We start from the raw sequence: 27,073 nt of genomic DNA, 5'->3' as shown, positions 1-27,073 counted from the left end.
TTACACTGAACTGTTCTGATCATTGCATACAAAACAAATCAGCTTCTGAGACTATGTCAGTCTTGAATGCAGAGCACTGTCCTACTCTGAGGCCCTTCTGTTATCATGATATGGCCTTTTGGATTGAGGCCCAGAGCAAATAACCATAGGCATACAATATCAGAATGTGCTTTTTAAAATGTAAATTCGAGATGGCTTAAAAACTAAATTTTCTGGAAGAGCTGAGGCACAGAAAATGGAGTGATTCATCCATGACTTGCAAGAGGAAGTCTCAGGCAGAGTTACAGAACATAAATCACTTTGTGCAGTGTCACCATGTAGGTGGGCCTGCTTGCAAAACAGTCAATAAATACAGTTTTTAAAAAGGAGATACTGATCTACATGGTCAGCTAGTGGTGGGACAAGGGGGAAGTTCAGTTAGATGTTAGGGGGAAATTATTCACTCAGAGAGCAGTGAGGCGCTGGTGCTGGTGCCCATCCATAGACATGCTCAAGGCTGGGTTGGATGGGACCTTTCCTTAGGAAAACAGGCAAGAAATACTGTGGAAGGAACAGGAGGAAGTGCTAACTTTCACACACGGTACAACAAACGGAAATAAAAGCTGTAAGAAAATTGTTTATTGTTTGGACATAGAAATGGTTGTTTCTGCTGTCATAAAGTGACAAATGTTACATTTTCAAGACCAAGTGAATGTATTACAAACCAGCATACCTTCAGTCTCGAGAAACAACAAAACTTAGTGCAATGAGACTAAATGAAATAAATAATGGATTGGGATCTCAAGAGTAAAACTTCATACCTCAAATATGTCTGCACATATTTGTATTTCTATGTGTTCTGTTACCACGCTGTCCACACTCCTCAGAGTATTCAGACATCTCTTTTCCTCCACAGCTTGTAGGAAGTGTAGCTTCATTTTTCAGCGTGTGTATGTTTGAGCATATGCGTGTATACTGGTGTGTGTATGTATATGACAATCTTGGGAAAAGGCAGCTTGGAAGAAAGGCTTTTTTTACTCATGAATGATCATAAGCTTTGGTGCTTTCACTGTAGAAGGATATTAGAAAGTTGTGAAGTCCTTTGCAAAAATTCTGTTGTGTTTGCTGTAGTACAACTTAGAAGTTGTGGGAAATGATGACACTCTGGAGCTTAAATTCAGTTTCATGGAAGGCTTTGATTGCTGTGGCAGACTTTGAAATCAAACTCTACATTCAGTGCATAACCAGTTGAGCTCCAGGGCAAAGTTCTCCCCATGACCTGTTGCTAAATACATAAGATTGCTGGATTTTTTTTTTACAACTGCTGAAGTTTTTGTAACATGGAGCTTTGTTCCTGAGTATGAGTTACAGCAATGAAATATGAAGATCAGTAATGGAAATGCTGTTGTGCTTAGGAGCAAGGCTGCCACAGAAGGACACACTGTACAGCTGCTCCAGCAAGAACATTTTTGTTATCAGCAAACTGAAGGGTGAAAAAAAGTTCCAGTGCTTCCCTGTTTGAGACAGGTGCTTTATGGTGAAGGCAAAAATCCATTCCCATTTAAACTTGCTCTCATCCATAAGTCAGAGAAGTGCTAATTTTGGCAGGCTGTGTAAGATTCAATGTAATCTAGATGGTAGTTCAGCTTCACCTGAACTCTAATCTTGATAATTTGGGAAGAAGCTGGAATTCTTCCAACTTCATACTTATGTTCAGATGGGAAGACTAAACTGTAACTTGACTCTTCAGTTGTGATGCAGCTTTTAAGGCTGATAAATACTGACAACTTTTTAAATTAGAAGGACTTAAGATACTTCAGAGCACTTTTTTACCCCCAGCTCTGAGAACGACTGGGAATTAGTAGTTTGTAACCAACGATATAACAGGCAAGAGAAGTCTGCAGCAGAATGACTACAGAAATACACTTTCTGTACCCATTAACAGAATAGAAAGCACGGAGCATTAAATGGTGCCTGTACTGTGCATAGGCTTGTAAAGTAGCTGGAAAGTCTTAATTCACATGTGGCATTTGTAAAACTGACCTTCCAGTTTGCCATGAGAATGGCAAGGTAGTGGGCTAGTTTGTGGAATCACTTTTTCAGAGTTGATGGCACCGTTTGGGTTATTGCACGTATTTGACTAATGTATTAATCTCATGCTGTTTAGGGATAACTGTGGCTAATAAGAAAGCAGAAATAATCTTAGACAATCTCACAAATGTAAGATAAATTTTATGCAGATCTCCAGTTATAATGTCCATGCATTTATGTTTATATATAAAATGGACAGCTAAGAGTGCAAGTGCTAGTCCTGTACAAGCAGAAAGAAGTTCATAAGTGCAAACGGATTCACTTTTAGATTGTAATGCTCGGAAGTCCCCTAGAACTTCTTACAGCTCTTCATGTTGTGGTCTCATGGAGTAAGAGCAGAACTCAGTTCTTTGCCCTTTAGCAAGTCTTTGCAGTGACTGCTCCACATATCAAAAACAACAGCAACAAAAAGCATTTGATTTCGGTTGGCCTTTGTCATGTTGAACTGCTACTGACCATTCTGCTTGTGTGTACTTACTGACAGGATGCTGAGTACTACCAGGCAACTTTAAATAAGTGTTTTCAGGGAAGCCCAATTTTAAGTCTTCAAAATGTATCTTTTAAATAACAGACAAAAAAAATATAAAATATATTTTCAGGTGTGCTATTATTTAATGGTTATGTGTGTTCTTTTTGGTGTTTTGTTTTGTTTTGTTTTCTTCCCCATCAAGATGATGAATAAACATAGATTCCCTATAAAAGTCCTTAAATTAATAATGCATCTAAGTATATTTAATTTTAAAATCTGAAGCTACTTTAACAGTTCTTGAACACTAGGAGCCATAATGTTATTCTCATCTCTGTGCAAAGCAGGCTGACTGGAACCTTCAGACTGCATCTTGTGTTCCTTCCCAATGCACTGAACGTAAACTGTTTATAAAATTAAACTTTGCTTAAAAGTCATAAAGCAAAATTGTTCTGATTTCCTTCTTCCAGCTCCTGATGCATCTCTGGCATTCTGAGAAGACGAGTCCTCAGCAGTCAGTTGTAAACTGTGGTAAATGTCATGAGCAGACTACAGGCTGCCTGCGGGTCCATCTAGAATGATCTGAAACAGAATTTTTAAATAACATTTCTTTAAATTTGAGCATATTCACATTTTGAAGCAAACTGGCATTTCATAATACCAAAGCAGTGGGTTAAAGTTTGGATACAATCAGTTCCTGGTTTAGATAAATATCTAACCAGATAACGCAGGATTATTCACAAATATTTGAGCATGTGAATAGTGAATGAAGCCTGTGACTCCCCATGTCAATAAAGATGAGCACATGAGCACTTAAGGATATAGGTGACCAGACAGAACACTGTTTCTGGGATGCAAAACAACTTGTCCTCTAAGTGGAACACTGACTTAAGTAATTTGATGTTAACACTTAATAACAGATGTCAGTAAACTGTGAGAAGTACAACATTTCATTACAACAGTAACTCACTGGTCATGGTAAGGTATCCAAGGGTGTCTCTGGTGAGTAATCTAGAATGTTGTTACTAACCTGCCAAAGTATATATAGCTAGCTGACTGGTTTCAGACACATAACATCACTCCCTCAGTATCTGCTGAAAAGTTTCTGCAATCACCTGGCCACCTCTAAACAGTTACTAAAACGTTTAAACCTTTTACAGGTGAACTGAAAGGCCTTGTATTTCAGAATATGAAATCTGAATCTTCCACCCCCTTTCTCCCCCCAAAACCTTTTCTGATAAGTCAGCTTTTAAACCAATCAGACAGATGTCTTATCTTTTTTTTCTTTCATTCTTTTTTATTTTTCAAGGCATTACTGATTTCCACTGCAAAGAATAAAGAAAACTGAACTTCCAGAAACAACCACAAGAATAAAAGTTGAGATTTAATTCTTCTGCTTTTTGAAATCACTAACAACTGCATGTGTGTGTGTTTATGTGCACTTGTGCTTGATTTGTGACTTGGAATCTTTAACACTGGATAAGAATTTAAATTGACAAGAAATGTCAAACAAAGATAACAGGAGTTCCTACAGCATTACTGAGCATTAGTTTCTTAAAAAAAAAAAATCTTTTATATTTTACTTTAAACAACAACTGTAACAGCAACAACACTCTCAATAACAGAGGTCTTATGTCTTGATAAACAACAGGAGAGGACAGTGAGGCCAATATAGGAGATACATATACAGTGGACTAAGAAATTTCTCTGTGATAAAACAAAACCTAAAGCATTTCTATAACATGATAATCTCATGCTCTCTAGTCTCCAAAATCCATGCAATTCTTGGTGGATCTGCACAGGACACAGTATGCCTCCAATTTAGTTTTCTCTTCAGGTCAATGGTTCTGTATGGGTAGACTCCTTGGGACCTGCCTAGTCCTGGGCATTGGCATCTTTGAATTCACTCTAGTAACCGACATAAAGCATTTCTTTGCCTAACAATAGCTGTCACCTTTGTCCCTCACAATCCTGAAGTGTTATGAGACCATTTTGGATTCAGAAAGGACTGCTATTTATATTTTTTTTTCACAAGGGAATATGGAAGTTTCTCACTTCAAGGACCTTCTAGTATTTCTGGTGTTTATAAATGTAAGCAAAACATTATCTCTTTGAAGAAAGGACAGGGTCTCCATAAGGGCCTTAAGACAGCACAGTACAACCTCTTAAAATTATCAGAGGCAAGAATATTCTCAGGGACATCTTATTTACTTGGTCTGAGTAATGACTTTTGATCACCTTTTGACAATGGTAAGCTTAGGTATTGTGGTTCTAAATAGCAGACCCATGTTCTTGCTGGTTGACTTTGTGAGCCTCTTTTATTTGCGCCCAGTGGAAAGATGAAGGCACCCTGAAAAAGTTTCAGCACTTAAATTACAGAACCATCTATACAAAAACTATATGTGGAATTTGTATGTATTAGCAGAGGAATTCATTACTCCCAAGTGCCGAAACTGTGGCAGCCTGTAGTCAAAGGACTTAAAAAACAGCTGTTCGCAATCTGCACAGACTGAACCTGCACAGATACCTGACTCTGGTCTGCCAGCATACAAGAAGATCCCAAACAGATTTTGAGATCTATAATCCAGGGCAGAGGAGGAAGTGACAATCGTTTGCACACTATTTTACTCATTGCAGTACACATATTGGGTACTCATTCCTCCTTATCCACAGGGTTTGGGCCCACCTTCTTGCCTACAATGACCACTCTTCCTTACCAAGCTATTCTGTATGCTTTGCAAAGGAAAATTCTCCATTCTGTCTGTAGAAGCAGATCCATCATGGAGCAAAGAATATGAAGTTTACAAGTTCCAAGAGAAGAAAAACAAGAAAGGAGAGTCATGCAATTGATGGCAGCAGTATTCCCCTCAGAAAGGAGCACTCTAATTCTAATTATTTGCATGTTGTCCTATCCACTTTTTCATCATTTTATTTCTCAAATCATTTAGCGAGAACGTTTTTCCCGTGTACAATAAAGAATTCTGCTGATCTCAGCTAGATGTTACAAAGACAATTTGAGGCAGCTGTAGTGACAATATCTAGCGAGTAAGTTTTATAAATGGAAGGAGAGGTTTGCCTAACTTTTGTCAGTCTAGAAGTTTGTCGTCTATTCCAAACTTAGCTCACTTTTTAGTCAGTGAGAAAAATAAACACTTCTAAGAAAGTGATAAATGCCAGCCACTCTCAAAAATTGATTGAAGTTGGATGAACTGCTGTTTCTCTCCATTCAGACTTAAACATCATTTTGTTGCTGAAAGTATCTGATTTGTAATTAGTGAAACACAAGTTAATAAAAACATCAGGTAAATCAGCTTATTACTTATAGATCTTATGAAAATAACATCTGCACTTGAAAGTGTCACAATTCAATACAATTGTCTATACTGAATGATAGAAATGCCTCTCCTATATTTTACAGCATCCTTGTGCAGGGTTACTATTCTGTGGACAGTACAGTGATGAACTGCATGTAAGAAAATTCAGTGCATACATATAGCATCATCTTCCTGTTCTCCTTAAGGAGAGGGCAGATATAGTATGTAGGGACATGTTTGAGTGGGCAATACTGGAAGTAGGTGGATGGTTGGACCAGATAATTTTAGAGATCCTTTCCAACCTTAATCATTCCACAATTTTAAAGGAGAGGATTCCTGGAAATGAGTAACATAACATAAAACAATATACATATTTAAATGAAAATGAAAAGACATCTTTATCAAATGTTCTTAAATATGCAGGATATTATTTCCTGCATCTGAATATATGCTTCTACATTAGTATTTAAATCTGATCTCACCTTATTAAAAAAGCTATGACTACAATTTCCTGTTTTGGAAATTGAAGTTCCAGGGATAGACACATGTAAAACACATAAAGCGGGCCTTGGGTACTGAAATTTATACAAAATTAAAGCCTCGTGGCTCTGAGAATAATAGAAGAGATAATCAGGGAGTGATAGAAGTCATCCAAAAAGCATTTGAAAGGGATTGTTAAAACTGCTGACAGGAATTGTTTGAACACAAATAGAAGACAGAAGCTTAAACTAAAGGGATTGACACTCATGAACACCTGACACTCGTATTTCAGAATCTGTTTGCTGGATGCCATTCGAATATTTGTATCACAAATCTCTGTAAATCAAAGTAAATATTTAACTAGTAAATCTGTGCTCCCAAACTGCTTTTATATTCCCTTTCACCTCTTTTCTTTCTTTTTTTCTGGCTTTTTTTTTTTTTTTTTCCTCCTAAAACAACAAAGAGTTCTTATCACAGTAATCCTGGAAAGGAATCAAGCTCCATCCACAGTTTTAAGGTTACCTGAATCTTTGTAAAGTCAATAGAGATTATGTAGGAATTAGTGAGGGAATGTTTGATTAGCTGGAAGCAACATAGGGAGTTTTTTAAGCCAAAAATTTTCCATTTCCTAAACAGAATAAAGGAATATGTGACAAGATTTTCTGTAAGAGCATCATACTTTGTTTAGAGCACTGAATGCTACTGAAGTGTATTTAGATAACAGCTGATCACGGGAACAAGGGTATAAGCTGCAATCTGTCAAATGGGGAAAAAAGGCTTTCTTGTTTTCCTCAAGCAAACAGTTACTCATAGCTGCTAGTTGTACGTGACTTATTTCTGTTGAATACTTCTTTAAAAGAAGAGTTTATAACATGAGGACAGCATGTTACTTAGTTAAAGAGGGAAGCAAATTCTAGGAGCATCCACTCAGTCCTGCCTGTTTTAGTCCTATGAGAAAGACAATTCAATTGGTAGCTTCTGTATCTATAGTAGCAGTTTGACACTAGCAAGGGAATTTTCTCCAGAAATGTTTCTTGTGTTCTGGCAAGACAGAAGAGCTTGTATGTCTTTCATTTTCTGGAGCAGCATTAAGTCAGTTTGTCCCTTACGTCGTGTTTTAGCTACATTCTTTACTTTAAAGAGCCTACATTATTACTCTGATTAAAAAAATCTAGGTAGATTTGAGCATCGGGCAATCAGTGACAGCATGAAGCTCAACACAGGAAAATTCTGGGTACTGCACCTGGGAGCAATCAGTGCCAGACAAAGGTGGGGATGGGAGACAAATAGCTAGAGAACAGCTCAGCAGGAAGGGACTTAGAAGTGCTGGGGACAGCAGCTCGGCATGAGCCAGCAGTATGCCTGGGCAGCCAAGAGGGTAAACTGCCCTGAGAGAGGCTCTGAACACAGAACAGGCAGCCAGTAAAAAGCAGTCATTTTCCAACTATTCTTTCCTTGGAATAGCCTCACCTTGTGTATTGTGTGCTGTTCTGGGCTCCACAATACAAAAGGGGTGTTAAGGTAAGAACCTTAAAAGAAGGTCTTGAAAGAGTCCAAAGGAGATCAACAAAGCTGGTAATAGGGGCAGAGAACAAATCCCATGAGGAGTGGCTGAGGACATTTAGATTGTGCTGTCTGGAGAAGAGGAGGGCATGAGGCAACCACACTGATCATTGTAGCTCCCTGAGGAGGGGAAGCAGAGAGAGGTAATGGGCTTTGCTCCTGGAAACTGATGACAGGATGGGAATGGCACAAAGCTGCACCATGGCAGTGTTGCATTAAACATGAGGAAAAACAGCTTCCTAAAGAACAGACTTCCTAGCAGCCCCCACAACTGTCAGTGTCTAAGAATTATTCAGAAAATGCCTTCAGTAATGCGCTTTAACTTCTGATTAGCCCTGAAGAGATCACACAGCTTGACTCGGTGATCTTCATAGATCCATTTTAACCAAACTATTCTACCTACAATTTATCTAGTAAAATCTAGCACTATAAGAGCAGTAAGTTGCAAGGAATTACTCTCATCTACCTAGCTAAGAGTATCTATAGCATAAACTTTGATTAAAGTTATAGTCAGCATGAAAAAAAGTTTAATTTTGCTTAGAAGGAGAAAACCTTGGAAGAATTACAGCATTCCTGGGAAAAATTCTGCTTACCAGATCCACTGTTGCTCACTTGAGTTATTTTTTCATCATCTTCATCACTGTCACAGTTTAATAGCTGAAAAGCTGTCTCTGACTCTGTGTCTATTTGATTAGCATCTGATTCTTGCTCAGAGCAGCTTCTCAGTGCCACAAGGCGGTGATGTATTGCTGCATACAGATATCCAGCATCTTTTGATCTTGCCTGCAGAAATAAAATTTAGAGTCAAAATTAACAAAGAAGAAACCTTATTTTTATAGAGATGCTGAAAAGTTTTCAGAAGTAATAAAATAACTTTATTTTGTTTTGCTTTTTTTTTTTTTTTAATCAAGATAATGTACGTAAGATTCACAGTAGTTTTTTTATTTCGGAAAATAGATTTAAACACAAAGGATGTCAGATTCCCTTCAGTGGTTGAAGCTTTAAAATATTCCATAATCACATAAAAAGAAAACCCTTAAAAATTATCTGCCCTGAATAATGGCTCTTTGTACTGAAAATTTCGTACTGTAGACAATCCTTGAATATTCATACTAGGTTGCCTTTCTAAGAAACAGTAAGTGATGCATGCTGTACTGTGGAACAATACTGATTCCTTCAGTGGTATCTGAACCAGAGTCTAGAAGCATCTCTCCTAGGGCAATATCATATCTTCATACCTTTTTTGAAGTATGGTGGGATAACACTGTTAACTCATTTCATAACAAAAGCCACATAATGCCTAAGCTAATCATAGCTTAACAAGGCATAGAAGGCTATTCGCTAAAACCATAGCCCCAGCAAGTCTTTGGAAACCTAAATGACATGGGGATTTGGGTGGGTTTTTATCTCTTGATTACCTGAATTAGAAATACTTGAATGGAGTGGTCCTCTTGATCTGTTGCAGTGAAACACAGGCTTTTACTGTTTGCTCTTTTTATCACCATTTGACCCCAGAGTCTGGTGTTGAGAATCAGTCTCAAGCTGCCTTGATTTCGCATAACTAAAATAAGGAGGTTCATTCATAAGTGATTGGAACAGTCTTCCTTTCTATCAGCAGTTTCTCCCAGCACTTCTGTGCAGCTAATATTTTCAGAATACATTAATTTCTTCAATAAATCTGGCATGCAAAGAAAATAATCTACTGAAACTATAATGTGTTACAAAAATGACAGCACAGGAAAAACAGCATTCCAGAAGTGTCTTGAAACAGTGTTCCTGCATGAACTGTCAGACTGATGGCTAAGCTAGAGATACTTTCAGGTAAAAAGGCACAGAACCTCACAACACAAGCTTGCATGCATAAGGAAACCAAGAGAAAAACGCTCAGGCAAGGAAGTGCATCAGTCTGTACCAAAGCTAGCTCTATCAGGTTAGGATAGAAAGATTCTTAGCAGCTTGATTTAAATAAAGTTAGCTACTCAGTTTTAAATGCTCTGAGTGAAAATGATTCTAGACAGCAACAGTACGAGTTACTCAGTGTTTTGTGTATGAGTTGCTTTGTTGTTTAATTCTTACTCAGCCTCGATTGCAACATTCCACATTCATTGCTGGAAGTGTCATTAAGCCTCAGGTATCCTCTGCCTTTCTCAATCCAAACTGAAGAAAGTTTATTAAATAGGAAGAGCTTGCAGTTAATCTGAAAGAGAAATATATAATGCAAGTTGTGATCCACAGTTAACTTTATTGGTTCTAAAACTTAATGTTTTTAAGTCTTCTGATACGGCTTTGAATACATATGTATGCATGGGTATATATATATTTTTTAAAAATAATAATAACAATAATAATAAGTGTATCCTACAAAATTCAAATTTTAAATTTTAAAACATAAAAACATTTAATGATGTTCTGATTGCTTCAGCAGTAGATTCTGTAAATGCAGTAAAATTTAGTAAATTGAGACTCAGATATCCTTTTCAATAACAAAACTGCTCACCATCAGGGCTTTATGAAATACACACCTGTAATACATTGTGTTCTTCTTCTTCTCCAGTTATAACTTCAACTTTATCTAACAGGATTTTCTCCCCTGGCTTGGAAATATGAGCAGCTGCTGCCTCAGTCAGTGTTACATTCCTCAGCAAAGCTGTTTCTGTAGGGAAAGAAAGAAGGAAATCTTCTCTGTAGAATGGGTATTTTTTGGCATGTATGGTGGCCCATGAATTCATTACTCCCTGTGGCATCCAATGTCACTTAGTGCTATTATGCTTTTGTCCAAATAGAAGAAATAAAAAGAAAGAAAAAAAAAGCTGGAATACTGCAAAATGTCTCAGATATTTTATGATCATTCTGAATTGAATGGGGTTCTCTGAAGATGCAGCCATCTGCCCCCAGGGACAAGTTGCAGAAACAAGCCCTAAACAATCAGAAATTGACTTTCCAGATAAAACTGGTTTCTAATAATACTCTGGAGATTAACATATAATGAAAGGCATATGTCCCAATTGATGCATCTATTATATATGTTTTCTATGTTGTTACTTTCTTTTTTACTTTTTATTTGAAAGAATGTAGCTGCAAAAGAAGAAGATCTGAGTACAACCGTTAGTAGAGAAAGGTGCAAAGATGGCTAAAGGTGGGGACCCATTTGGAATTCCCTTACAGCCAAGGTTTATGTGTCTTGCCTAGCAGAAAAGCTACCCAATGGAGTCACAAATAACCCCTGCAATCTGTCTTTACAGAAGTTTTAGCCCTACAATCAGGTTACGAATGAATACAAACAGCACATAGTTTCAAACTGTAGTTCAGAAATGCATTCTCTAAGTTATTCACTAAGCTCACTGCACTTTTTCAAATATCAAACACAGCAGTTAAACTTTATCTTTTCCTGTGTAACTTAGATAATTCATTTTGAAGTCAGTCTAGTTCAGACCTCAAATACCAAACCACAGCTGCTTTCTGCAGCAGCACCCATTTGTCATCCTGATCCATTACCAGGAGAGGTCTGCTGCTCCTGATCCATTACTGAGAGAGGTCTGCTGCTCCTGATCCATTACTAAGAGAAGGCAGGGGAAGATGACACTGTAATGAGTGTCTGCAGTAAGCCACTGGACCAGAGAGGCCAAGTGGATGAGGCCTTCTGTAAACAGACAGTAACAGCTTCACATTTTAAAAACATGGTTCTTGTGGGTGATTTTACCCATCCTGATATCTGTTGGAAGGATGACACAGCAGAGCACCAGCTGTGCTGATGATAATGTCCTCTTCCTAGTGGTACAGGAACCTGCAAGAAAAGGTGCTATGCTTGTTCTTGTCCTCACCAACAAGGAGGGGCAGGTGATGACATGAAGTTCAAGAAGGACCATCTCCACCAAGATCAGAAGCAGTGCATCCCAAAAAAGAGAAAAGCAGGAAAGAGTGCTAGGAGGCCTCCATGGGTCAACAAGGAGTTCCTGGACTTAGTTTGGTGCTAAAAAGAAGTCTATATGAGTGTAAGCAGGAGCACGTTACTTGGGAGAGCTGCAAAGACGCTGTCCCAGCAGCAGGGATCAGGATAGGAAAACTAAAATCCAGGCAGAATTAATCTAGCCAAGAGCATAAGGAGGAACAAGAACAAATTCTGTAGGTGTACCAGGGACAAAAGGAAGGCCAGGGAAGATGTGGATCTTCTCTGGAAGGAAACTAGAGACCTAGATACAAGGATATGGAAAAAGCTGAGGTGTTTAATGACTTCTTTGCCTCAGACTGCACCAGCAAGGGCACAAGCTATGCTGCTCAAGTTGCAGAAAGAAAAGGTATGAAATCAGAGAAGAAGATCTGCCCTCTGTAAGTGAAGGTCAGGTTCGAAATAATCTAAACAAACTGAAGATGCACAAGTCCGTGAGCCCCAATGAGATCTATGCACTGGTTGTGAGGGAACTGGTAGATGAAGTTGCCAAGCCACTACCCATCATATTTGAGAGGTCATGGCAGTCTGGTGAAGCTGCCACTGACTGTAAAAGGGGAAACATAACCCCCATTTTCAATGAAAGGAAAAAGAAGATCCAGGGAACTACTGGCATGTAATTTTCACCTCTTTGCCTGACAAAATCATGGAGAAGCCCCTCCTGAAGACCATACTAAGGCACACAGAAAATAAAGATGTGGTGATTGGTGGTAAACAACATGGCTTCACCAAGGGCAAGTCATGCCTGACAAATTGGTGGCCATTTATAATGAAATTACGGCACCAACAGATAAAGGGAGAACAACTGACATTATTTATCTGGATTGTAGACTGACATTGTCATCCTGGTCACTGAACTGGAAAAAAATGGATTTGATGGATGGATCACACTCTGGATAACAAACTGAATGGATGATGGCACTCCGTTGTGCTGCAGTGTTGCAGTGGATGGCTCAGTGTCCAAAAGGAAATGAGTGATAAGTAGTGTTCTTTGAGGAACAATGCCAGTACTGATGCTATTTAACATCATTGTAGGTAACATGGACAGTGGGATTGAGTGCACCCTCAGCAAGCTTGCAGAAGACACTAGGCTGAATGGTGCAGTTCACATGCTAGAGGGAAAGGATGCTACCCAGAAGGATCTGCACAGGCTTGAGAGGCAGGCCCATGTCAGTCTCATGAAGTTCAACAGGGCTAAGCACAAGGTCCTGCATCTGGGCTGGGACAATCCCAAACACACATACAGGCTGGGAAGAGAACGGCTTGAGAGAAGCCCTGAGGAAAAGGATTTAGGAGTGTCAGTTAATGAAAGATTCAGCATGACCTGGCAATGTGTGTTTGCAGCCCAGAAGACCAACTGTATTTGGGGTTGCATCAAGAGGCTCGTGACCAACAGGTCAAGGGAGCTGATTCTGCCATTCTACCTTACTCTCGTGAGACTCCACCTGAAGTATTGCACCCAGCTCTGTGGTCCCCAGCACAAGAAGGACATGGAGCTGTTGGCTCAGGATCAGAGGAGGGCCACAAAGATGATCAGAGGGCTGGAGCACATCCCCTCTGAGGACAGGCTGAGAGAGCTGTGGCTGCTCAGCCTGGAGAAGAGAAGGCTCCAAGAGGATCTTAGAGTGGCTTTCCTGTACCTGAAGGGAGCCTATGGGCAAGCTGGGGAGGGACTTTTTATAAGGGCAGCTTGCAACAGGATGAGGGGAAAAGTCTTTAAACTGGAAGAGGTTAGATTTAAACTAGATATTAGGAAGACAGTCTTTATTGTGAGGGTACATGAACAGTTTGCCCAGTGAGGCTGTGTATGCCTCTTCCCTGGAAGTGTTCAAGGCCAAGCTGGATGGGGCTGTGAGCAACGTGGTGGAGAAGGAAGTGTCCCTGACTATAGCAGGGGAATTGGGTCTTAAAGGTCCCTTCCAACTCAAACTATTCTATGACTGTGTGATTCTAAACACAGACTTCAAATGCAAGTATGCAATATTTTGTACTGGAGATGAGACATGCCGGTAACATTTGAAAACTATTTAGCACCATTCATTTGACAACCTCAAATACACACTCAAACATGCAGTATGAAAGCTAGTTGAACCTTTTTGTTGAGTATGCTTACTGGTTACATGAAAAGATTCCATGTAAGGAGACGTTTCTCTTTTGTATGAATCAGCATCATTGCATGTCATGGAATGCTTTTCAGGGCTCTAGAGAAGAAAAAAGGGAAAGTAAGATTTCTTGTTTATATGAAGTGGCTATATTGCTTCTTATCGAACAGAACACTGAATCTTTTAATGTACAGTAGGTAAAAGATTTGGAATTTTAATACATTACGAGTAAAAATCATTTTTATTATACAATAATTATATAATTTTATTCTTCAGTGGAGGTAATTTTATTGTCATGAAATTAGTTCATGATCCTGCCAAGAATAATGGCTTCTTTGTAAGGATCCTGGTCTAAGCTTTAAATGCACTGAAGGATTTATATGTTTAAGTAACAGCTAATTTCCAGTTACACACTTAAATCCCAGAACAGCTTAAAGCTCCCAGACATCACACAATTTCAGAGGAATTTAAACTTTCAGTCTTTCAGTTTTTCAGATAAAGATTCTTACATATGTTTTAAGTAAATACTTCTGACTTCTGACAATAATGTGACTCAACTTCTTTTATCTGAATCCTTGTCAGAAGCTGTAAACCAGCCCTACAGTTCTCAAACTTTTTCACTGGCAGATATGCATATTTTTTCACTGTGCTCTTACTAGAAAGTGAATTTTAATTCCACTATAAGTGGTGTAGTCCTCAGCAGGATTTAATTCATTAAGCTGTTGCACAACATGTGCAGTATATTTTAACACAGACAGAATCTATCATAAGTGTTAAATATTCTCTGTTCAGGAGCATTCAAATGAACTTCTCCCAGTTCTTAAGAGAACTATTTGAATTGTAAAGGACACATTAATTTCTCTGCTATTGTTGCTGTTATGCTTTACATGGAATATTTAAGCAACTGTTTTACAGGTCAAAAAATTAGCAAAAGAAAATTGCATACTCTTACAGGCTCGTAATTAGAGTAGGATGGTAAAACAGGGATGCCTAGCCCTCCTACAGAAAATAGTTGTTTTGTCTTCAACAGCCACTGGAATCTGCTTACTCATATCTTAAAAAGAACAGAAGGAGCTAAAAAGAATCAATCTCTGAAAAAAACATGCATTATTAACAATGCTAGTCTTGACAAAAAGTGTCCCAGAATTTACAGATCTTACCACAACTCTCTCAACCATGTTTTCTCCAAACACAAAACCAGAATTGCCACTTCCTAGAACACTTCTGTCTTCTAACTGACTTCTGTGGGAACAATAAAAGGATGTGATTTAGAACTATTTAAAGACTGCAAATTCTTTAAATGAAACAAATATATTACTTGGTAAAGAATATAAGTTCACACATCTACCACATCTTACATTATTACGGACAAACAAAAAATGACCTTGTAAGCAATCAGATAAATATTGTAAAAATATGAAAGTTTCATGAAACAGTAGTACTGTAGAATCACAGAACAGTTTGAGTTAGAAGGGACCTTTAAGGATCATCTAATTCCAACCCTCCTGTCATTGGCAGGGACACCTTCCACTAGGTAAAATACTTCTCCCCTTTTTTCTTCTCAGTGACTCAGATTTTCCAGGTAAAAACATTAAATTCTATTTGCATTGCCACCCAATTAGCCTCTTGCTTCTCAGGAGGTTTTTAGGAGGTGTATACTTAATCCAGTAGAGACAGGGTCACAACTTGTAGAAAGCACATTACTTGTGGATCACATTCAAGAATGTTCTAGTATAAATGGAGTTGTGACTATTAATTGTGATTACTGGTAACTACATAGCCATTTAAAACTAATATGATCTTGTTTTGTTTTGTTTTGTTCTCCATAAAATTCACTGAAAATGTTCTAGTAAATTTCTTGTGTGTAAGTTGTTCCTGCTAGCATTTTTAGACAACAGGCCCTATAGGCGGTTTGTGCTTATTGTAGAACTGCATCTCTTGATGTCAAATTCAAAATCATTCTTGTCTCTTTACATTCTAGAAGGAAGTTTTGGCAGGAAGACAATCTGGTGTTCTGATACAGACTGCACATTTCATCACCACTCATCAAGGCATTTCTGAGCATTTATCTCACCTTGGAGAGCTTGGTGACACATCTTGCAGAGGATATTTCTGCTAATAAATTTGTTTTGTTGCTACAATTATGATGATCTGGCCCAGGAACTGGCAGGGCTTGTTGAGAGGGTTTTAAATTAGCTATGAAGGGGGAAGGAGTTAAAAGGTCGCTCATGAGAGATAAGCCTGGGGGAAGAATGATGGGGTTGAAGGTGATGAAAATGGATTATCTGAAGAGCATCTACACCAATGCAAGCAGTGTGAGCAACAAAGAGGGGAAACTGGAAGCAGACAAACCATGACTTAGTTACCATTACCAAAACATGGTGAGATTGCTCCAATGACTGGAATGCTGCAATGTATGGCTATAAGAAATTCAGAAGGTATAGGCAAGGAAGAGAGGCTGATGCCATGACTCTCTTTGTTTGAGCTTCAGTGTTGCTGAGTTTCTGGATGGCAATTATAAATTTGAGTCTCTATTGGTTAGGATCAGAGGGAGGGCCAACAAGCCTGACATCCTGCTGGGGTTATGTTGTAAACAACCTAACCCGGACAAAGAGATGGATGAAGGCTTCTACAAGCAGCTGGTAGAAGTTTTGTGATCAGCAGCAAAGCTGCTACCTAGGACATCCAGAGGGCAGACTTTGAACTATTCAGGACACTGGTAGGAAATGTTCCTTGCAAGTCAGTCCTGAAGTGTAAAGGAATCCAGGAAGGCTGGATGTTCCTCAAGAAGAAAATCATAAAGGAGCAGTAGCAGGCTGTCCTCCTGGGCTGTAAGATGAGCTAGCAGGCAAGAAGTCTGGAAGGATGAACAGGGAGCTTTTTTTGAGACCCCAGGAGAAAAAGAGAATCTACCTCCTGTGTAAGAAGGGGTGGGCAACTCAGGGTGAGTATAAAGAAGTTGTTAGGATATGTAGGGAGAAAATTAGGAAGGCAAAAGCCAAACTTGAACACAACCTGACCACTGTGGTAAAAGGGAATGGAAAGATTTTTACAAATATATTAATAATCAGGGGATGGCTAAGGAGAATCTCCATCCTTTACTGGATGCGGTGGGAAACGTGACCACAGAAGATCAGGAAAAGGCTAAGGTTCTCAATGCTTTCTTTAATTTAAAAGTCAGTTATCCTCAGAGTACTCTAACCACTGGCCTGAAAATCTGGGATGGGGAGCAAAATGAACTCCAGTCACTATTCAGGTGGAAACTGAGATCTACCATCACAAGTCCATGGGGCCAGGTGGGATCCACCCTAGGGTGTGCTGAAGGAGCTGGATGAGGTGATGTTAAAGCCATCTTTCCACCATCTATCAACAGTCCTGGTCAACCAGAGAGGTTCCAGAGGACTAGAAGCTTGCCAATATGACTTCCACCTATAAGAAGGGTCACAAGGAAGGTCTGGGGAACTACAGACCTGTCAGCCTGACTGTGGTGCCAGGAAAGGTTATGGAGCAGATCATTCTGATTGAGATCACACTGCATGTGCAGGACAAACTGGGGATCAGGCTCAGCCAGTATGGGTTCAAGGCAGGTCTTGCTTAACTAATCAGATCTCCTTCTCAAAGGCTGTTGACAGAGTCTACCTAGACTTCATCTAACCCTTTGACACTGTCATCCCCCTGTACTCAGCTCTGGTAAGTCCATACCTTTAGTACTACATTGAATTTTGGGCCCCTCACTGCAAGAAAGACATCAAAGCCCTTGAGTGTGTCCAGGGAAGAACAGCAAACCTGATTAAGGTTCTGGTCTTATGAAGAGCAGCTGACAGAACTGGGATTGTTTAGTCTGGATAAGAGAAGGTTCAGAGGAGACCTTTTTATTCTTTACAACTACCTGAAAGGAGGTTGTGTGTGTGGGTTGGGATTGAGGGGAGAGGCTGGCCTCTTCACCTGTGTAACTAGTGATAGGACTAGAGGAAATGGCCTCAGGTTGTGCCAGGAGAGGTTCAGGATATTAGGAAAAATTCATCCTCTGAAAGAGTGGTCAGTCACTGAAATGAGCTGCTCAGAGAGGTGGTGGAGGCACCATCCTAGAGGCGCTCAATAAATGTTTGGATGTGGTACTAAGGAACATGGCTTAGTGGGGAAACACTGGTGGTAGGTGGATGGTTGGACTAGATGATCCTTGGTAATTCTATGATTTTATGATCTGGGTTTACAGCTAACTTTCTGTGTTCACAATGGCAATGTGCTTGAAATCTCTTCAATTAGGATGAAGGAATTCTTCAGTAAAAACTGTTTCCATCTTGCACTTAAGAAAAAAAAAAATATTATTTTTATCCCATACTTGATGTACCGCTAAGACAAAGAAAAAATAAGAAACAAAAATCTGAAAATCAGAAGTTTTTCAGCTTTGAAATCTTTCATACATGTTTTTCACCATTAAAGAGGAACCTGAAGTGTGTTTAAGCTAATGACTTTCTTGTTCTTTAGTAAAGAAAATTCTCCTCTAAGTTTCACTGAATTGCAATCCATATCTATCCTAAGATTTCATCTGACGTTTCCAGGTTGCTGCACCTGCAAATCAGTAAGGACAGCATTCCAGGAGAGCTAAAAAGCCAGAAGCCAGAGCACTCACTGTCTCACACAAATAATGTGTTAAATGGATTTTGTGTGTTTTGAGAAATTCAAGAAAGAAGTCATCAGTGCAGGATTTTTCTAGTTGTTCTTAAATTGGAAGTACCAGCCTGAGAGACTCATTAAAACCTTAATATCCTCATGTTGCTGCAGGGCAAGAACAAAATGTGCCAGGGATGATATTGCCATGGAGATGCAAAACAGAGGCACTGAATTCAGGGAATTACCATGAACAAAGAAGAATAGAAGGAGAAACTTGGAAAGGATCTTGGAAAGATAGAAGCAGATCTAGGTGCTCAGCTGATCCTTCTCAATGTCCAAAGAGTTTCCAGTTCTAGTGCTGGCCCTGACCCCCTGCAGGTTTTCAAGCAAATCAGTGTGAAAACTTGAATACATCATCAGAAGCCTGCAATTTGACAGCATTGTATTTGTCGCTTCAGAAATGATTTCCTTTTTTTAACAATATTTTCCTTTATTCTTTTAATAATTTTAAGTGTTCATAATTAATATCAATAACAATCATTTTAGTATTTTTAATGTAATTACTGATTTCATAATCAGACTCAAGAAACTCAACGAATTTCTCTAAGCTACAGCCAGTTCAGGAAACTGAGATGTTGGAAATGGGACATGGGCAGCCACTGCAGTTATAGAGGACTAAGAAACCATTTTAATTCATCACTCTGAAGAATTGCATTACATAGAGAAGAACATGTGGAAGAAGAATGACAGAACAAGACATTCACAGGCAACAAGAATCCCTGCTATTGAATTTCCTTCCTTTTTGTTGTTGATGTTGTTGTTTAATGTACACACATGTCAATACCTTCACCATGGTTAATAATTAAAAACAAACTCAAGATATTTATTTAGGAATAAATGCAGGCCTTGGCTGCATTGGTTGCTATTTTTTAGCATGTACATAGAATTTAATGCTGTATGAATATCTGCAAAGTTACCTTTGAGAAAAGAGCTATGCCAGAAAAAGACTTTAGTGATGTATTTCAAAGAAACAAGCACCTTATAGAGATCAGAAGAATGGCACTAACACCCCCCCTGTAATGCTGAAAGAACAGAAAGTATCTGGTCATTTTTAAATGAATATTCAGCTTGGCAATTAACTCAACATTTTTCCACAGTTCTGATACACAAAATTGATCAGGCATAGAATACACCAAGCAGATGATAAATCCCTCTTTTAAAAGTGGAAGGAAAAAAAACACTGAGAACTTTCAAATCCTGTAACTTGTCAGTACTGAAACTCACCGAAGCATTTCTCTATTCATCTGTTTCGTAAGAGATAGCTGCTCCTAGGACTGTATCTACTCCTTTCCTAGATACTGTGCAGGTATCAATTGACCTGAAGGTGGTAGAGTCTTCCTTTAGCTTTTCTAATATGTGTATTACCACCATTCTGAATCTACTGAAAATCCAGTAAGTTACGTGGCTCCATCTTGTCCTCACAGGGTTTCATCACAGCATGGGTGTGCTGGCACTTCCAAAATCACCACTGTGCATCTCCACTTTAATAATGCTCTTCTTGTTGATAAAGAATAAGAATCTAAGTTGTCTGAGCATATAAAATCCATCATCTCCTCTGAAGCCTGGCATCCCAAGTTTGTGCTTGGGATTCTTTACCTGTGGCCCCATCATATTCTCTGACCTCTTTGGGTGGGAGGGAGAAGGGATGCAACACTGAAAATACACTTGCTGTGGCCTTAGCAATTAAATCATAGAATCATAGAATTGCTCAGGTTGGAAAGAGGTTGGAAAGTCTTAAAGATCATCAAGTCCAACTGCAACCTAACCTCACTACCATAACTCTAGCAGTTTTGAAATGTTCTTCTCTCATCAGTAACTCATTTCAGGTATTTTCCTGATACTCACAACTTTCATGTAGAAAACTGTCATCCACCATTAGCAAGCATTATTAATACAAAATAGCCTATCTGCACTAAACTAGCTAACCTCAGAAAGACCTTTAGTATTTTCATGAGCCAGACTTCAGAGAGAGGTGAGTAAATCAAGGGACCACTTTCACACTGATATATTTCAGTTATACAGGGAGGTGACGGTCCCAATGCAAAGAAGTCACCTTCCTCATGCAGAAATTCAGAACTTCATCCTGAACCATCCATGTCTGCACAAAGATGCTACTCCACTGCAGTCATCACAGCTACTAGTCTCTTATGCCACAGATTTTGGTATGTGTACAGATGTAGCATATTGGCTGCTTTTATCAGTGATGCTACTGCATGCTTTTCTTCATGAGTTTTGTCTGCTATGTTTGCACAGATTGGCAAATCATCTTTTTATAAAGAGGGGCAGCTATATAGTCAGAACAGGGTTCTCCAAAGGGACACAAACATGACTGTAAACATTCAATACCAAGATATAGTTTGAAATGACAAAGCTGCATGAGGTAGTGAACCAAAATAGTTTCTGGCCTGGGAGTTGTTAATGAGAAATGAACTGTTTCCTGGCAGGACTCCATTCATTACACCATATGGAACTCAAGTCAGGACACACAAATCCTGGCACCACGCACAAATACCAGTGAGTACAGTTAGGATTTGGACAGCATAGGTTTACATATACAGGACAAAAGGGCAGGGGATATGCTAAGTAACCAAATGGTGTACAAATGTAATAATCAAACTTACCGGGCTGTTTTAGTGCTAGAAATATTCACAGTAATAGGTGACTTCACTGCTGTTTTGGAACTTGCTGAATTCTCAGATGAGGAATAAGAGTTGTCTTCAGATAACTAGAAATAAAATAATAAAACAAGATGTATTAATCAGTCCAAGCTTATTTTCTGTTATAAAACATGTTTGCAAGAAATCCAGAGTCACTGAGGTTGATATATGTGATAGCTGGTAAAAACTTCCTCCTGCTGTATACTCAGCCAGCACCCTTAATACACCAAAAAAAACAGGAAATCCCCAAACTCCATTGCCCAAAGAACTCTGATATCTGGAAGTTGCATTATACTGCAAAGAAGACATGATTTTTTAAAACAGCATTCTTTTAGCAGTTTCCACTGACTCCCCTCAAACGGATAGAGGAACTTCCTTGAAAATCACACCATGGAATACTGAACTGAACAGATCCATGCTTTTGCTTTTTATTTTTATTTATTTACTTTATTCATTTGATGGAGATTCAAACATATTTTTTGTCAGTAAAATTGCTTTTCTTTTTACCTGAACATGTGCTTGTTTCTTAGTCACTAGAGACACTACAGGATTTTCAGAACAGGTCAGGGCTTGTGGAGGTTGTAAAATGGCAGGTCTAATGACATTCCGCAACTGACTTTCTGACAAGGATCCTTGCAAAATACAAAGACAAAATATTTAAACCTAGACATTTTCTCCGCATTTAGTTAATATCGATGTGTTTTGTGTAGTTAACTGAAAGCTTCAAAGTTTATTCAAATTACTTCTATTGTTACTGCTTCCTTAGTACATATTCTAAAAGATCTTAATTCCTCTAAAACACATAACTCTGAAAGTGTCACTATGCCCTGTTACCCTATCAGGATAAGAGGGTAATGCACTATATATATATATGTATATATGTATAATATAAGATATTTAAAACCAAAATGTACATTTGGACCTAAATATATTATACATATATAACACATTTAGGTCAAAACAAATCAATACTGCTTTCTAGCATTTCATGTTTAATCATGCACTTGCTAATGAAGACACCAAGAAGGCATTTCATTGCCATCTCAAAGAGTAGAGTTTGATCCCTATTCAGTCATGTATTAGAAATGTGGAATTTCACTATTTGAAATTACATTGAGGAGCTAAATAGTCAAAGCAGAACCTCAGACAAGAACTCAGGGAATATCTACACCATCAAATAAATAAATAAATCATAAACCTCAAAAAGGCAATTAGCATATCACTCAGCTTACAGTACAGTTGCCAATTTTAACTTTTCTGAATCTGTTAACAATGTATTTGTGGAGCTACAGAGAATGAATATTACAATGACAGTTACCTTCTTTTGTACTTTCAATGTCAGTGTTTCGTTGAAGAAGAGCTGAGGTCATGAATATGTTGTTCTTTGCTATGAATAAGGGATTTATACTTGATTAACAAATAAGATAAACTCTAAATGATTACTTAGTGTTTCTGCAAGTTCTCCCCACTTAGTGTCTAAGCAATATCTTAACCTATTAACCTGAACAGCTGTTACTGACTTAGGTACAGCAAGTGCCACGGGTTTTCTGGTTCTGCCAGAGACAAAACTCTTTTGAACACTAACAGATGCATAAATCCCTGAAAATATTCAGCTCTGAAAACCAGGCTCTGCTAGTAAGCAAAGCTTCTGAAATGGCAACACTATCTGGTTCCATCTAATGATTTTTTCAGATGAGTAAATGAGACCTGAGAACACAGGAGGAGATTACTGTGCCCTGCCCTTGTTCTCATAAAAAGGCTTTCATAACTTACTGCAGTGATGGTATTGCACTGCTGATGTTTTCACCATTTTTACAAAGATAAAAAATGTCAACAAGAAATGTGTCCATAATAGCAAACGTATATCACACTGTAAAAGCACAGAACTGATAAATACTCTACACATGATCACTGCTTTTTCATCGCAGGAAGAATGCCATTTCTTGCTGTAACATTGTCCTTCTAAGACTGTTCAGAAATCCCTCGTGCTGAAGTCTGTCAAAGATCTGCTCCTGACAGGACAGACTGGGATTTCAGTCCACTCTGTCTTCTCCAGTATAAAGAAGCAAGAGAATGCTGATAATGTCACTAGTCAGATCAAAGACAGGCTCCTGGGACAAGAAAATGACACTTGTACAGGATCAATAACCATCAAATCACAAGCAAACTAAATCATTTAATTTCTTTAACTCCATTTTGGTTTTTCAATAACTATTTGTGCCAACACAATAAAATGTCTATTTCTAACTCGTTGAAAGATTCCTCCCCTGCACTGCAGGATTCCCTAAAACCAAATGCAAAAACCATTTCTTTTGTTGAGCTGCCAACCCTCCTAACATATTTCTTTCTTCTGTCCCAATAACAGCCTAGCCAAATCCTGTCCAGCTCTGTCCCTGTTCTGTAAGAAGGCAGTTCTGTACACCTCTTCATTTTAGTTAATATATGCTTTTCTATGTAAATACATATTGTTCTCATTTATTTATTTTTCTTACTTACTTGGCTGGGAAGGAGGGAACCTAGGAAGAATGGTAAAGGAAGATGATCTTCCTCTTTTCTCAGCAAGCATTGTATCTGAAAGAATAATAAACTGAAATTATTATTTGGAGCAAAACAAGATTAATTTTAAAGTTAGACAAATCAATGTCACATCTTAATTGACAGGAGTATAAACTATTTTCTGTTATCTACTGCTTTCTAAAGTAGGCTATGTCTATACTGCTGAAGTGAAGACATCTCTGAGGCCAAGTAGCACAGCCTGGCTCAGCAGCTGTGTCTCAGAGATCATCAGTTGGTGAGGTTCAAAATGGAAGCAGGGAGTAAGATATCAGTTAATACTGTGGACAACCAAGAGAACTAACTAAGCTTGCTTTTGCATCCTACTTCATATTTTAATGCAGACATACCCTAAAATTTCTACCCTATGTTTTTGTTTGTTTGATTCTTTGTGTGTGTGTACATGATTTCAATGTAAGTTTTAGCGTGAACGCAACCTAGGTTATCTTAAATCCTTTTAGCTATGCTTTGCCTTTTAGCTATGGTTTGCCATAGAACTAAACAAAAATATTGTTCACATATAGTAATACACAAATACTCAAGCAACTTCCTGGTCCCACTACTGTGTTAAACAATTACAATAAAAAAGTGACCAGTCCCACTGCTTAACAGCCTTCAGTGACTTGTGTGCACTTCTGGATGTCATGGTAAAAAACCACAGTCCTCAAAGGAACTTTGAGGCCTCCTGTGAGTTAGATGAAAAGAGAAGTCCTTCTGAAAATTGCTTCACATTTTCAGGAATTGCTGAAGGGACAACAATCTCTTCCACAACCAGGGCATCTCACTCTTGTCTAGCCCTCTTTTTCTACTGACTGTTTGAGCTCATTAAGGAAACCTATGGAATATATACATTTTAAAGTATTTATGTAATATTATTTTAATACAGAAAAATAACGTATTTTAAATTCAAGAGGCATTTATTGAAAATTGGCAGGAAAGTTTACAGATATGCTTAAGTTTTCATTCCTACCATGCAGAAACAGTTATTGGACAGGAAATCTCCTTCACTTCTGTAGAAGACAAGAGTACAAAACTACGGTTATTATAACACAACGGTACCTAAATAGTATACCTGTATTAGACTCTGAGCTGGACTTCTGGAAAGCAAAAGATGATGATCTTGCACGTTTTTTGGAAGAACAGATGAAATCTAGAGAAAAGCAAATATAATTTTCTGCAGAGAGTGATTGGCATATGATTCTGCACAGTGTTATGAGAATCAAAACCTGAACACATTAAATTCTAGGAATGATTTACAGAACAGTCTTAAGACCATCTATAAAAGCAAAACAGGGTTTTAGCATCTCTGTCAGCACCCGGCAGGAAGCCATAGGGTTTTTTCTACTAATTTCAGGGGACCTAAAATTAAGCCATTGCTATCAGATCATGGCTCGCAGGCTTGAAGGGCACTAAGAATGCTAAGCTACTTTATACTATAGCTTCAACAAATAGAAAAGGGCAGTTAAGAGCAAATATAGCTGATGAATATACTTGGACCCTTTTCAGGGCTTCTTGTAGTTTGACTTCCTGATGAATGTGAGAGGTATGATGCCAAGAAGAATTCTTGAGGTAAGATAGGGACATACATATCAGGACATAGAAGGTGGCTCAATATCCCATGTAATCTTAGACTACTAACACTCATTTGTCCCAGTTCATACAAAATAAAGTTCCATGCACACTTTCCAGTTCCAAAATGTCTTTCCAGTCAGACACTACAAATATATCAGTGTATTATTATACTGTTTCAGTGAGGCGGTTATTACCATTTTCAGCTTTGCAAACTGGATCTTCAGCAGGCCGCTGGAAAAAAAATATAAGTGTGGAAAGGTCAAGGAAAATAGAGCAGCCATTTTCTAGAGCAGGTCACAAAGTATATCAGTCCAACATATGTGTATTAAAACCAGTCTCATTTCTACCTTTCTCTTTTCCTTGTTCTATTTTAATCTCAGTTAATGCTGAGATCTGGGCTAAAATCTTTTATTACTTCTAGGATCATTTTCTATAGAATCTTCTTTTCCAGTGTCCTTTTATCAATGATGCAGAACAGAAGTTAAAGGTTTTACCTTCAAAGGGCGGTCCTTCTTTCTGAACATAAATGTTGGCTGGGCAAGCACTGATCTCTCTGGAAAAGAGGGGTTTTTTAATTACAATCTCATAATAGAGATTCACCTTACCAACCATAGTTCTTAAAGTGCTATGCAGTAGTAAGCAAGACTTTCTCTCTTTGTTAGAGATGAAGAAACCAAAAAGCTGCAATGATGTACAACAGTGTCCATAGTTAAAAAATAAAAGAGTTAGTCCCATAAATCCCAGGGTGAGTTTTACTTAACTGAAGGCTACAAGATTTAGCTTTGGTAGTTTTATACTTCTTTCAGTTAAGAAGAAAGAATCACCCTTAGCCTTTACCAACTACATGTTTGATTATGTGGTGTAAGCAAACTTAAAACTCACAGCATTTCCATCTGGATACCACGTAAGTTTTCAGGATCTACATGAAAGTAATGTCGTACTGGGTTTTAGATTTCACCGAGTAGTAATTTTGGAAATTACATGTTCTCTTCCCCTCGTGTCCTGTGCAAAGTTTGTGCTTATGCCCCTATGAAGTTAAAAAGCACGCTCCCTTTATTTTTGATGGTTGTAAATTTGGACCATCTCTTCCATTATTTTAATACTGGAACTGTGTACAAAGAGCCTGAGAGCTTCTGCTCCTGTTCAGAGTAACATTCACTTACTCCTACATGTGCTGCGTGTCTTTCCTTGTTCCCTTAGCAAGAATCTTTCCTCTCTTCCAAATTGCTTTCTCAAATTTGTTACTTATGAGATCAGAGTATCTTTTCTGAAATCACAGGGCAGAAATGGTCCTCAGGAGACACATCCAGTTTCTCTAATACATCAGCTACACCTGTGTCATTCCTGACAATTGAATGCCTAATATCCAATATGTTCCTGAAACTGTCATAAAGGAGACTTTACAACCTTCTCAGTCAATGTTCAGTTATACAAATTGGACATGGAAAATGATTCATGTCAGAACTGTCATCAGAAATTTTCTCTAATGTCAAGTTATGCATTTAAGCATATTCTCAGTGGACTGGGAAACATGTTCCTTTCTTCAAAGCACTCATAAGTGTCTTTAAAGTCTCAATTCACTTTTATTCTCTCCTAAACTAAAAATTCTTTCACTCTTCCTTTGAAGGCATATGATCAAAACATCACTTTAGTTGTTCTTCTCTGGACTCCAATAC

The 27,073-nt window shown here is 38.3% G+C and overlaps 1 protein-coding gene across 4 annotated transcripts in view; it reads right to left on the bottom strand.

The window, feature by feature from the left end:
* Nucleotides 1-596: 596 nt before the first annotated feature.
* RANBP3L (RAN binding protein 3 like) overlaps nt 597-27,073 on the bottom strand; it is a 35,029-nt gene continuing 8,552 nt past the window's right edge. The window contains exons 2-15 of one of the 4 annotated variants that reach the window (XM_015848518.2): nt 25,892-25,950; nt 25,592-25,628; nt 24,898-24,975; nt 23,769-23,843; nt 22,591-22,659; nt 21,780-21,904; nt 21,237-21,340; nt 15,102-15,183; nt 13,932-14,040; nt 10,416-10,546; nt 9,970-10,090; nt 9,312-9,454; nt 8,487-8,676; nt 597-3,118 (exon numbers count right to left, since the gene is read on the bottom strand). In XM_015848518.2, coding sequence (XP_015704004.2) covers nt 3,075-3,118; nt 8,487-8,676; nt 9,312-9,454; nt 9,970-10,090; nt 10,416-10,546; nt 13,932-14,040; nt 15,102-15,183; nt 21,237-21,340; nt 21,780-21,904; nt 22,591-22,659; nt 23,769-23,843; nt 24,898-24,975; nt 25,592-25,628; nt 25,892-25,950 — 1,367 coding nt within the window. In that variant the 3' untranslated portion in view covers nt 597-3,074. The remainder of the gene's footprint in view (nt 3,119-8,486; nt 8,677-9,311; nt 9,455-9,969; nt 10,091-10,415; nt 10,547-13,931; nt 14,041-15,101; nt 15,184-21,236; nt 21,341-21,779; nt 21,905-22,590; nt 22,660-23,768; nt 23,844-24,897; nt 24,976-25,591; nt 25,629-25,891; nt 25,951-27,073) is intronic. The other 3 variants (XM_015848519.2, XM_015848520.2, XM_085529886.1) reach the window with 3 other exon arrangements.

This window comes from Coturnix japonica, chromosome Z (genome assembly GCF_054131305.1).
Source record: "Coturnix japonica strain WE chromosome Z, WE-NBRP24, whole genome shotgun sequence".
NCBI classification, from domain to species: domain Eukaryota; kingdom Metazoa; phylum Chordata; class Aves; order Galliformes; family Phasianidae; genus Coturnix; species Coturnix japonica.
The sequence above is the reverse complement of the archived record's forward strand: the minus strand, read 5'-3'. Positions and strand labels throughout refer to the sequence as shown.